Below are 13,341 nucleotides of genomic sequence, written 5' to 3'. Positions count from 1 at the left end.
GGGCGGGAGAAAGTGTATTTATTGTCTGTTGCTGTGAAAATAACAGTGCCTCTTTTTTTTTTTAATAATTCTGAAGATTTTGCTACCTGGAAGGTAATAGGTTGACCTTGATCCATTTGTAATGGGGACAGGTGGCCGTCTCTGAAATTCCTCTACTTTTGATTCTCAGCTCCATAAGCTCAGATCCCCTTTGTGGATTAGAGTCTCCTCAATAAATAGGAGACACTTTGGAGAGAGAGGTCCTCTAATTGATGGTTCCACAAACTCTGTAAATATTTTTTTTTAATGTTTTTTTTTTTTTATTTTTGAGAGAGAGAGAGAGAGCGAGAGTACAGGGAGGGATGGAGAGAGACAGAGACAGAATCTGAAGCTGGCTCTAGGCTCTGAGCTGACAACACAGAGCCCAACACAGGGCTTGAACCCAAGAGCCATGAGATCATGACCTGAGCTGAAGTTGGATGCTTAACCGACTGAGCCACCCAGGTGCCCCCAAACTCTGTAAATCTTTGAGAAACCTTGAGACCTACCCGTAAGTTTGAGAAAGAGTTTAGCAGCAGAGAAGCTGAATGAAGAGGCTGTTTCAAGGAGACTTCATAACTTTCACAAAATTGACTCATAAGTGCTCAGGAGGGGCTGCCTCATGTCATATGAATAAGAAGCAAACACATTTGTCTGAACCAGTGAGTTAACATAGATGACTTCTTCTCCTACTTTTAATCAGAGTTATCCTTTTGGTTGCTAATATAAATATCTGCTATGACTCTGACTGGGATCACCCAGCCTCTGGCTAGAATGAATGAGGTACTAGTGTCCAGCTAGATGCAGATGCGGAGTCAGAGGCAAACATCTGTCTAGGGAGTATCCACTGCTAATGCACGGGTTCCAAACTTTGCACATTCGAATGTCTTGGAGATCTTTAAATTATTTTTTAATATTTGTTTATTTGTTTATTTATTTATTTATTTATTTATTTGAGAGAGATTGCTTGAATGGAGGAGGGGGGGAGAGAGAATCCCAAGCAAGCTCCATGCTGACAGTACAGAGCCTGACAAGGGGCTTGAACTCATGAAACAGTGAGATATCATGACCTGAGCTGAAACCAAGAGTCGGATGCTTAACTGACTGAGCCACCCAGGAGTCTTGGGGATCTTTAATAAATTCTGATGCCTAGTTACCACCACCACCAGACAATCTAATTTAATCAGTATGGAGTGTGACCAGGGCAAATGGGAGTTTAAATAGCTCACTGGTGTCAACCAAAGTTCAGGAATCACTCTGCTAATGGCTTCTTTTGATTGAACAGATGTTAGGGAACTCTGTGTGTGTGTGTGTGTGTGTGTGTGTGTGTGCGTGCACGCATGCACACGCATGTGCGTGTGTGTATAGTGGGAAGCTTTGTCTAGTCTAGTTCACCAATGTATCCTTAGTACCTGAACAGTCCTAGTACATAGCTGATGCTTAATAAATACCTGTTGAATGAATGACTCCTGGGATAAGTGTGAAAATCTCAATGTCATAGATGTGGAAACTGAAGCTCAGAGTCGATACCACTTCCTCAGTCTCCATGGTAGTCAGGGGTATGGCTGGTGTTCAGATCTCCTCCTGCCTGGCTCTGAAGACCATGCTCTGAGCTAATCCATTACACTGTTCTTTACGCTATACCTTTAGCACCTACTGAGGATATGACTGGAGATGAGTCTTAGAGTTTTTACCTTCCCTTCCCTTTTGCTATTTTTTTTTTAAGTCTTCCCTCATGATTTTTCAAACCTCTGTCATTTTACAAAAAAGAGGATAACAAGAGCAAGGGACAGCATAAAGAAATGTGATAAGACCTGGAGCCTGTCACCCCGCCTATAACATTGGAAGCAGCCGAGCTCCCAGTGGGAGGCCACACAGTGTTAGGATGTTTCCTGAGGGCTGGGTTTGACTGGTTGCAATAAGAGAGGCTATAGCATCGAGTCAGGGTGGACATAGCTCTAAGGAAGCTAAAGTATGAGGAAGCAGAAGTGATGGACAAATGAAGGAAGCCAGTTGTTTGGGGAGAGAAAGGAGCAGATGCCCCAGAGAGTAGAGGTGCCAGGAAAGAGACAGACCACTGGCCTTGAGAAAGACACAGGGAGTCAGCTATCATGGAGCCACTCTTAATGTCAGCACCTATTTTCCAGTGATGAACTACGTGTATCTTGGGGGAAGGAACAAAGAGGAGACAGAAAGAAAGGAGGAGAAAGAAAGGAAGCTACAAAGCAAAGAGGAACCAGCGAGTATCTATGGCACTGAGGAGACGTGGGTCAACAAGAGTGTTCCTGCTCAGCTGTATGACTTTATGCTGGTCATTTAACCTCTCACTGTCTGTTTCCTCATCTGTAAGACTTCACTGTGTGAGGATCAAAAAACACCAGCTATGAAAGAGCAGATTATAAAATCCTATGCAAATGCAAGGAACTAATGTGATTATTATGGTCTGGGCATAAGTCTTTTTATCTAAGTTCTTACTGTCTGGGAAGTTATGTTAGAAATGCCTTATTTGGGGCACCTAGGTGGCTCAGTCTATTAAGTGTCCAACTCTTGATTTTGGCTCAGATCTCATCTCATGGTTTGTGAGACTGAGCCCTGCATAGGGCTCTGCATTGACAGCTCCTCTCTCTCTGCCTCTCCCCAACAAGTGCACAATGCTCTTTCTCTTTCTCTCTCTCAAAATAAATAAATAAACACTAAAAACACTAAAAAAAAAAAAAAGCCTTATTTTCCCCAGGATTTGGGCCAGGTTTTGCTGGTTTCTCCTCATGGGTTTCCACCCCAGAGCCATCAAAACGGGCTTCATCTCTTTTTTAATTTGCTCTAAGGGTCAAATATAGCTTCCAGGATTTACATAAAATCAATGACAATTTCTAACGTATTTCTATGGCTATTGAAAAGTTATCAAAGAAGTACGTAGCCATATATAAATATGGAAGGCAGTAACCTTTGAAGATTTAATGCTGTTTTAGGATGTGAAGTGTGGGCTAATGAGGGGAGAGGGGTCAAGTTTCCTTAATGTTAACAAACTCCATATAAAGAATCTTCTTGGACTTTGACATTTGCCACAGGAGAAAGAGTTTTGGATTTCATGCCAGAGAGACCTGGGTGGAATTTCGGGCCTCTGTTTATTCTTTTATAAAATGGAAGGCCTAATGTCTAATTTAGAGGAAACGTTAAGAGGATTAAATAAAGAAATATATATAAAGCAAGAAATATAGAGCCTATTACACATTTCAATTTAAATGGATTGTTTTTAGCCATTTATACCTCACCATAGATTTTGGAGCATTTTCCTGGAGTGGAAGGGGATATTTATATTCCTCACCTTGTCATATGAAGCTGAACAGTTTTAGGACATTTGGTTATTCAGCTAGATCAAGAAACATAGATATAAATTTCAGGGAGAATAAACCCACATGAACTGACTCTATAGGAAAGAAAGAAATGACAAATAGTACAAGGATGGCTGGAGTCCTGATTCCAAGCCTGCATGGGGTATGGTGAGAAAGAGTTCTGTGATCGATTAGTAGTGGCTTCCATAAATTTTGAGTGAGAGGGTAGAGTGAGAATGCCAAGGAGTACCATTCCTGGTTCCAACTTTACACTTCCAGACAAATAGCAGCTTATGGTGGAAGCCGTCATTCAAGTCCGCTTTAATTTAGCATAGAGCAGGTCTGGTTCAATCTCAGCTTTGTCCATTGTGGGTTCTGGGACCTAATCAAGTTATTTCTCATTTCTAAGACTCATCTGGCTTTTGTGAATTGCTTCCTGTAGTTTTTCTTATTGTTCAGAGTTGGCATGGCAGCAGCTAACCCTAAACTATGGAGAATTTAAAACCAGCCATTCAAAGAAGGTAGAAGATCATTAAAAATACCTTTCTTTGGTGGAGTACCTACCATGTGCCAGGCATGAAGCTGGGCTCTTCACATACAGTGTTTTTCATCCTGCCAGAGATCTGCAAGGAATCACTGTCTTTGGTGTCCACGGGAGGCTCATAAAGTTAAATAATTCATCCCAAATTATACCTATCCACAGTGGTGGAGCTAGGATTTGAGTCTTCCCAGGTCTCTTGATTCCAAAATTAATGTTTTCTCTACCACAAGGCATGGATTAGGATGGGAGTTTCCACATATTTTCTTTTTTTTTTTTTTAATATTTATTTTTGAGAGAGACAGAGAGAAACAGAGCATGAGCAGGGGAGGTGCAGAGAGAGAGAGAGAGGGAGGCACATAATCTGAAGCAGGCTCCAGGCTCTGAGCTGTTACAAGAAGAGCCCAACGCAGGGCTCAAACCCCTGGACCACGAGATCATGACTTGAGCCAAAGTCAGGTGCTTAACTGACTGAGCCACCCAGGCACTGCTCCATGTGTTTTCAGTAACAGGCCATAAGCTTACAAGTCCCTATGTGTGCCAGCCTTGTGAGCACTGTCGATAAAACTGATGGTAGGTGGAGAGGTTCAAAATCAGACACTAGTGAATTGGATATAGCTTAACTACGAGGAAAGGACATTTGTTGACATTATGTAGACCCATTTGTTCCATTCTCCTTCAGGTCCAGAATTCATCATAATGCTCCAATTTGATGGTGCAAGTGAAAATAAATGAACAGCTCATATTGAATGGTACTCTCCCGTGGCAACTATGATTGTCATGCATACTAATAATGCCACTAGAGTGTCCAAAAGGGCAGGGTAGCTCTGTCTTCTGTATCCCCAGTATCTGAACCAGCAGCTGCCACTTAGTAGGTACTCGAATATTCTTTTGGCTAAATGAATGAAAGAATGAATACAAGCTTCCACTGTTTTGTATTTTCACATTTATTATGTATCACATACTAAGCTGAGAGCTTTACATATATTGTTAGCTCATTTGATTTTTATAACAACAACCTTAGTAGGCAAATACTCTTCTTATCTGTACTTTACAGATGAGGAAATGGAGTCTTAGTGAGGTTGAATAACTTAACCACAACTAAGAAGGGGTAGGTCTGGGATTTGAATCCAGACTGTGTAAGTTCAGAGTTTGAGTTCCTAATCACCACCAAACAAAGCATAGTTTCATGAAAGACCCAAGTCTTCCTGCAAAATGCCAAGTAGATAAGCAGTAAGCGACAGTAAACAATAGTAAAGATGGATAGATGTTTGGTCCACAGACATGAAGGCAAGCTAATTAAGAATACATTTTTCTTTCCTCTCTTTTCATTGTTTATTAGTGTAAAATGTTCAAATGCCTGAACTAAGGGAAGAAAGTGGTCCATTCTTGTGAAGTGGCCTACAGCTGTAGGCTAAATTCCCAAAGTAGGAGAAACAAGACTTATTATTTAACTTGTCCCTTCCCAATTGTATACCCCATACTTACACGTAATATTTGAGGACAATGGATTCAGTGGTGGGGAGGATGAAATTTTGTTCCAGTGAGGCTGTTGTAGTAATATGGATAACTAATATTTAATCTTCACATCGGCTTCTAAATTAGGTAACTTTATTCCTCCATTCTCCTGGTGAGGAAACTAGAACACAGAGTTAACTTCCCCAAGGCCACACAGATAAAAGTGGTCCACAGGGACTTGACTCAGACAATCTCACTCTTCAGCCAGCCATTTATAAACACTGAACTCCCCTGTTCCCACCAAGCTTTGGGGGCCAGCATAATGTTGCATCATGGAAAGCATGGAGACTCATGTATTCTGGAATGTGTTGGTCCCTATTTCCTTCTCTTTCCCTGAAATATTGGTGAGGAGGCTGACTGTCCTGACAGAGCTGCATGTACTTTCCTTAGGGACAGCTCTGCATCTCTAGGGAAGCTGTCTTCTTGTGGTCATGCTGTGGTGAATTTCTGTGACATTGTCCAGTTTCCATGGACCTTAACCATCCATCGCTTGGCAAAAATTACAGGACTGAATATTGGTGGGTTGGAAATACTGTCTGTGTTCTTGAGTGAGGAAGAGGTCCAGTGCTCTCGTATGATCTTGCATCACTGCAAGGTGTGCTCTTTTTAGCTAAAATTCTGTCTACTGGCATCGGTGCAGTTCAATCTTCCTCCATTTGGAGGAAACACTCAAAAAGAAAATCCACATTGATTTTGAGGGAGTGTAGCTCTTTGGTTTTGATTTTTGTTGTTATTTTTAAATACTTGCTGTTTCCTAGCAGCCCAGGATTATCAATTCTAGAGAAGTCCATCTGGATAATAATCATCTCAAGTGACCTCCCATGACTTCTCTCTGGGTCAGTGAAACCACTGCTGTTTGGTTTGGACCTGGCTGTCTTCTCGAGGCTGATACTAGCCTTTGATAGCCTTTGAGAGGGGTCCAGAATTCGTGACTAATCTAGAAGACCACTTGGTGCCACATGGTAAGCTAATTATTAAGTTGGCAAATGTTTTCCTGGTCTCTGTTCTTACAACCCCTGATATATGTGGTGAGGAAGACTCTTCACTGAGGAGATGTCAGGAAAACTGTACCTTCTTTTCAAAAATTATCCTTATAAAAAGGGGAAGGTTCTCTGCCTCCTTTCCCAAATCATCTTTCTCTCCCCCATCAAAACCTCCTCATCTTCTAACATGGAAGCCTTTCCTTACAGCAGGGTGAGTGGTAGCAAAACACACTGGCCAGCTGGACAGAATCAGGTACATATTCTTTCTATGCTGCATGGTAGCTGTGTGGCTTCTGGCAAATTATTTAACCTCTCTCTGCCATAGTTTACTCACTGGTAAAATGGGATGACAGTATCTATTCCTAGAGTAGTTGTAAAGTGCAATGAGATCATGCATGTAAAGTATTTAACGCATTTAAAGTTTCTAGTAATGGTTGTTATTTTAAGACTGTTATATACATTTATATACACACACTCACATAAACTTGTCTGTATATGTTTTTCTTAAATATTATATGCAATACAGGAATATATACTATGGAATAAACGTAACAACATGGCAATATTATTTTATGTATAATAGTAGTATTAATGGGAGTGCAAATTATGCCAACAAAGTAACATAGTTCCCAAGAGGCCAGTGGGTCTAGAATGCCAAGCTGTTTCTGGTTTCCAGGCTTTAGAAACATGCAACAAATGGAGGTCTCCAGAGGATCTTATGGCTGAGCTGTTCTGCCTTCTGGGGGAGCTTGGTGGTTGCCCCTGCTGCACCCACCTGCTATTACTCCATTCATGTGTGTAAGAGCCATGTGAAGGGGAGAACTATGGACAGGAGCCCTGCGGCCAGTGCTGCAAACTTCCTGGGTCAGAGATGAGCTGCCCTCCTTGGAAAAGGAAACCACAGGCCTGCTGCTTCTCTGTGAGGCCGCCTGGACCAGACGGAAGTTTGATACTCTCCAGTTGAGTTGATAACACCCTCTGAGTCTCGGGGCGACAGCTACTTAGTTTGTTTTACTTTATTGCCAGCCCAGAGCTGAGAAGCTGGGAAGATTGGCTCCTTCTGAAACAGTCCTTGTTCCAGCCCTGTCCAACTTCTCCTTCCTAATAGCTGAAGTGTTTATGTGTGTCAGTGTAAACTTCTGGTGACTGCAATTCTACAGCATCACTTCAAAGCCCTGGAACAATATGCAGCCCTTGAAAGCCAATAACTTGCTGCCGGCACTGAGGTCTTGGCTTTCTCAACTTGCTGAGGGTTCTATTTCTGTTTCTGTCCTCTCACTTTGGTCTTAATTATGATGAGTACGTATTATACTTTGTCCAGGTGCTGGGGAATGAGGGCAGGGGTTTGAGGGATGAAATAAGGTGAAATTCAGCACGTACACTTTTGGGGGCCTACTGTGTGCTGGAAATTGCAGTAGGTACATGATATACGTTGTTTTACGTCATTTCCCTTTTATCCCACATGAAGATGCTGAGGCTCAGGGCATGAAGAAGTGGGTCTTGGTGCATGCAGGGGCTAGGTGGAGTGCTGGGGTTCCTGTCCAGGCCCCTGCGGGCCCAGAGCTCTGTGTTCTTTAGCCTAAGAGTGAATGGAAGGACAGTTTGCTAGGAGTGCTTGAACCAGCTTTTATCAGAGCATGCGCCTCAGCACAGGGCATCTCTTTAGAATTTAGACATTGTAAACAAGCTGCCCATGGTGGGGGGAGCGCAGCCTGCCCATGTGTTTGATTTGGCTAGCATGGTGTTAAAAGAGGTGAACCAGAACAACTTATTCTTTAGAGAGAATGTGGGTTCCACACACTTCATTACTTCCCACTGGCCCAGACTCATTCCATTTCACTTCTTTCTTTTGCTCTCCCAGCCCTTCAGGCATCTGTTTTTGCCATGTCTGCTTGGGGTTTCCTGACAAAAATGGCCTTGACCAACGAGGTTGGAATGTGCTAGACACTGTAACTGCCTGGAAGGATGTTATAGTGTGTCTTAGCATATCGCAATTCTGAAAAATTCTGCAATTAAAACAAAAAAGAAAGCTCACTGGTTTATTTTTGCCTAAACCAAAGTTTCCCCCAAATTATTTTATTGCAAGTCCTTTTTCCCCTCACAGAATACCCAACACCATCCTGTGGAACAAGAGTGTCCCAATAGAGCATCAGCTTTAGAATCTTGTTATCTCTTGTCATCTTGATTTGAAAGAATAAAAAATGAATTCCTAGACACAAGATCAAATAACTATAAAGAAAAAGTCTGACAAATCTGACAACATACAGATTAAAGTTCTTCTGTGCAATGAAAGCTCTGATAAACAAAGCTGAAAGACAAGCAGCAAATAGGACAAGCAAAAGGAAATTCTTCCAATTTTTTTTTTACTGCAAAATGGCTAATTTTAGTGATACATAAAGAATTTCACGAACCAATAAGAAAATAAATCACCCAAAAGGGAAATGAGGAGAGGATATGAACAAGCAAGTTAGTAAAGACAGATGTTCAATAAATATACAAAAGGTGCCCAATGCACTAGAAACCAAAGATTTGTAAATTAGTTGCAAATTATACATCACATTGACAAAACTAAAAAGATTTGTATACCAGTGTTAGCATAGGGAAAGGAGTAAAAGGAAATTGGTTATCACTTCTTTCTAATGTAATAATGACAATATTTCCTATATATAAAAATATATATGATATATTTATAATATATAAATAAATATATAATATACAAACATATAAATAATATAATTTATATAATATATAATAAATATAGAATATATTTATAATATATTATATGTATTTATATAGAATATATTTATAATATATAAATACATATAATATATTATAAATATATTCTATATTTATTTATATATATACATTTTGATGCACTAATTCATCTTTGAGCAATCCCTCCTGTAGGGATTCTCACAGGTACACAATTGTATATACTAACTGTTTTCTTACTACATATTTTATAATAAAGAAAAACTGAAACTAGTGTGAACTCCATCAGTAGGGAAGGGGTTAGAGAAGGTACCATGTGCCCATAAGGGCATTGCTAACTAGGGGTTGGATATGAAGGGTGTGCAGTCTATGTGATAGCATGCAAAGATAGTAGTGCTAGATGGCTCACTGCAAAAAACAAGGTGCAGAACTGTATAAATCAAGCACACACACACACATACACACGTGTGCGTGCACCTGTGCACATTCTTGCATAGAAAACAGTCAAGAAGGAAACTCACCACAGTGTTGACGGTGGCCCCTCTGGGGAGTAAGGATTTGGGCTGAGATGGAGATGTGGGACTTCAGTGACACTCTTCACCTTAATACTTTATCCTGTGTGATGTTTTTGTACATTGCACTTATATTGCTGACTTTTGAAAATCATAAACAATGAGAACAAATGAAAGGATGAAGGCATAGAGAGAGACAATTGCTGTTTGAGTGAGGTGGGCACGTAGCTTAAGGCTTCTGAGGGGTGGCTATCCACGCAGCCTGCCTGAGTTTGAATCGTGGCTCTCTTACTTGCTAACTTTGTGACTTTTGGCTCTTTAATCTTGGTGCACCAGAGGTTCCTTATCTATGAAAATAGTATTTCTCCTGTAGGTCTGACATAAGGTTTAAGAAGATAGTCTGTCAGGTGTTCAGTGCCTGCCCCAGTCAAAGTTCTCCGAGAATGAATAGTCATAATTATTATTTATGTTAACTAAGAAACTCAGCTGTATATGGTTAGAAGTAAGATTTTCTTTAAGAAAGGAATTTTCAGTATTTTTATTTTGGTCTGATCATTAGAGGGTGATGTTAACTATAGTACACTTAGTTAACTAGTGTTAACTTAGTACACTTAGTGTATAGTACACTTAGAATATAAAGAAAAATAAAAAGAAAAGTTTAAAATGCATCCTTCCACTAGATTCTTCAGTGTTGCTTTCCAGCCATGTGACTTAAAACTCCTTCTGTAGAAACTGCAGTCTTTCTGCTGCTTAGCAAAGGATGCTGCTATGTGGGGGACTGGGGGTGTGTCTCATACCTCTGGCGGCATCAGTTAACTTGCACCGAGGAAAGAAACAGGCAACAAGCAGTGCACAGCTAGTATGCTAACCCAGCTAGTGGACCAAAACATTCCCACCATTGTTCACAAATTGGCCACGGTGAGAAAATATGAATAACTTAGTCCAAGCTGTCCTTGCCACCAACAATACAATTCAAACACACTATCTTCCAATAATAATAGAAGTTACCACTTAACAGTCTCCAAAATAAGTATGCTGGCTCTCTGTTGGATGCCTCATGTATATTATTTTTAATTTTTCCAATCCTGCAAAATAGGTACTGTTTTCCCTATTTTACAGACAAGGACATTGAGACATCAGAGAGGTTAAGTTTTGTCCACAACCACATGGTTACTAGGAGTAGAACCAGGATTTGACAGCAGGTGTCTAACTTCAAAGTCTGTGATCATTGTATACATTACTTCCTCCTTGAAGATAGAAGAACTTGTGCCTTACTTTTGTAATCAAAGAAGTGCATGCTAATGTTTCAGTCTACATACAGTGTCTTGTATCTCTCTGTAGGAGTGCCCAGGATTCAGGGTCATTCTCTCTTGATCCCTCTCACGTTGTGAAGTACCCTCCTCACCATGTGGAGTTGTCGGATGTGGGCATCCCTTATGTTTATTTCACTTTCCACCTAGGTGGCAGCTTTGAAATACATCCCATCTGTCCTCCATGATGTGGAAACGGTCTTTGATGCGAAGTTACTCAGGTGAGAGCTCACCATGTGCTTTCCTGGGCTCTGATGGCAAGCCAGGGGTTCAGCGGGAATGGAGGAGTGCTTTTATGGGGGGGGGTTCTAGATGGGCACTTGGAGCTAGGGTGGGGAGGACACATGGTGGGAATTTGGTGTAGGGCCTCCACTGTGGGATTTTGACATTCTGGTTTTATTTTGCCAGACTTTGATGAACACCGACATAAAATAAACTTCCTTCTTTGGTGACACAAATGATACAGCATGCAAACATATAGATTAAAGAACTGATAGTTGCTGTAAATGTCTTAATTTCATTTGGACTTGAAGGTTATTTTGGGGTCCCAGTCTATGCCCTCTATGCCAGATAGTTACAAATGGGGAGCAACCTTACAGGAATAATAGAGATAGGCTCCCGTTTGCTTTCTCCTTCTTTACCCCACTTGTCTCATGAGATGAACACATTAGTTTAGGGTGATCATGCTGTTAGGATAGAGGCATCTGAACCAGTATGTCCTTTCCTCTTTTTCCTAAATTCACCTAAGTTCTGATATAACATATAGATGATTTTAAAAACTTTTTTTATTGAAATACTTTCAGATTTAGGAAAGAGTTGCAAAGATAGCATGCCCTTCACCGAACTTCTCTTAAAAAGTTCAAATTTTACGTGACTATGGCATATCCATCAACACTGAGGAATTACCATCGTTGTAATTCTATTCACTGCATCCCAGGCTTTATTTGGATCTCATTGGTTTTCTCACTAATGTCCTTTTTTTCTTTGTATCAAGATGTCTGCTGGCTTCTTCTCATCCTTCTGGTCTCAAATGAAATGTTATCTTCTCAGAGAAGCTACTTCTGAATATTGTAAATAAATTAAATTTCTCCCCCACCCCCTACCCCATTACTCTGTGATGCAACTCCTATTTATTTTCTTCATTGCACGTATCCCTTTGTATTGATTTGTTTGCTTCTGTGTTGTAATGTCGACCTCCATCAGAATGTAAGCTCCATGCTGACTGGGACCAAGTTTGTTCCTACTGTATCCCCACTGTTCTGCACACTGTCTGTCACACATTAAATAGATGCTTAACAAGTACTTGAAAGAATGAATGAGCACAATGAGATGATTTTGGAAAGCTGACAGGGGCTATAATTCTGTTTCAGCGGTGTCTTTGTGTTCACTCTATCTGGGAAGAACTATCTTCTTTTTCATGTCCTAAACTAGTTCTTACTCACAACTTTTCATAGCTTTTTTTAAAAAATAAGGACCCTTCTGATCTTAAGACTTATAAAGCATTACTAACTATAAAACATTAGTAAATAAAATGTTATGGTAACAAAATCAGAACCTGGTTTTAAATCCTTGTTTTTCAATGCCCCCCCCCGCCCCCCCCCCCCGCCAGCTACACAATCTTAGGAAAGTTAGTTAACCTTTCTGAACCTTAGTTTTTCCACTTGTAGATTGGGATAAGTATTGTATCTATCTCAGAGAGTCATGAGGTTTAACTAGAATAATGGATGTAAAGTGCAAAGCATGTGTCTGATACACATAAGGGCTCAGGGTTACTGGTATCATTTTCAGGTTTTCGCATCTCTTTGGATGCTATTAGTAGTCAACACTAACACCAATGACATAAAAGCTTACTATGCATCTGATGCTTTGCCGGGAACTGTGGAGCCAAGGAAGCAAGATATATGTCGTTTTTGCCTCCACAGAGCTGGCAGTCTGGGAGTGCATTGTAAGTGCAAGATGTGGGAAACATCTAACTTGATCTAACTTGTCTTCTGCATTCCTATTTTTCCTGTCCTCAGCCAACTCCTATATGAGTTCTACACCTGCATCCCCCCTGTGAAACTCCAAAAGCAGAAAGTCCAGTCTATGAATGAGATAGTCCAGAGCAACCTCTTTAAAAAGCAAGGTGAGTGCAAAGCATCCTGGCTGGGTGAAAGGTGCCATAAACCACATGCTCAACAGACCAGAGAAACCTACCCAGTGACTCAAAGGTTTCTTCTCTAACAACTCCCTCAGTCTGAATAAATGCAAAAAGTAGGAAGTAGCTGACAACTTAGCCATCGGAATCTAAATTGATTTTAGGAAAGCTTAGGTTGCATTGTTTGCTCCTCCTGAGAGAGTTTAATGAGGTGGTAAATTTGGAGTCATATCTTTAGGTCATTCTGCCATGAGATTTTCCCCTACACGGTTTATACTTGT

At 40.7% G+C, this 13,341-nt stretch overlaps 1 protein-coding gene across 1 annotated transcript in view; it reads left to right on the top strand.

Annotated features, from left to right (window-relative positions):
- DOCK2 (dedicator of cytokinesis 2) overlaps nt 1–13,341 on the top strand; it is a 413,885-nt gene that overhangs the window by 108,321 nt on the left and 292,223 nt on the right. Inside the window, exons 24-25 of the mRNA XM_015065771.3 lie at nt 11,074–11,144; nt 12,942–13,048. Of these exons, the coding sequence (XP_014921257.3) occupies nt 11,074–11,144; nt 12,942–13,048 (178 nt within the window). The remainder of the gene's footprint in view (nt 1–11,073; nt 11,145–12,941; nt 13,049–13,341) is intronic.

The sequence above is a fragment of the Acinonyx jubatus genome, chromosome A1 (genome assembly GCF_027475565.1).
Source record: "Acinonyx jubatus isolate Ajub_Pintada_27869175 chromosome A1, VMU_Ajub_asm_v1.0, whole genome shotgun sequence".
Classification (NCBI taxonomy): Eukaryota; Metazoa; Chordata; class Mammalia; order Carnivora; family Felidae; genus Acinonyx; species Acinonyx jubatus.
This window is presented reverse-complemented; position numbering and strand designations above follow the sequence as displayed.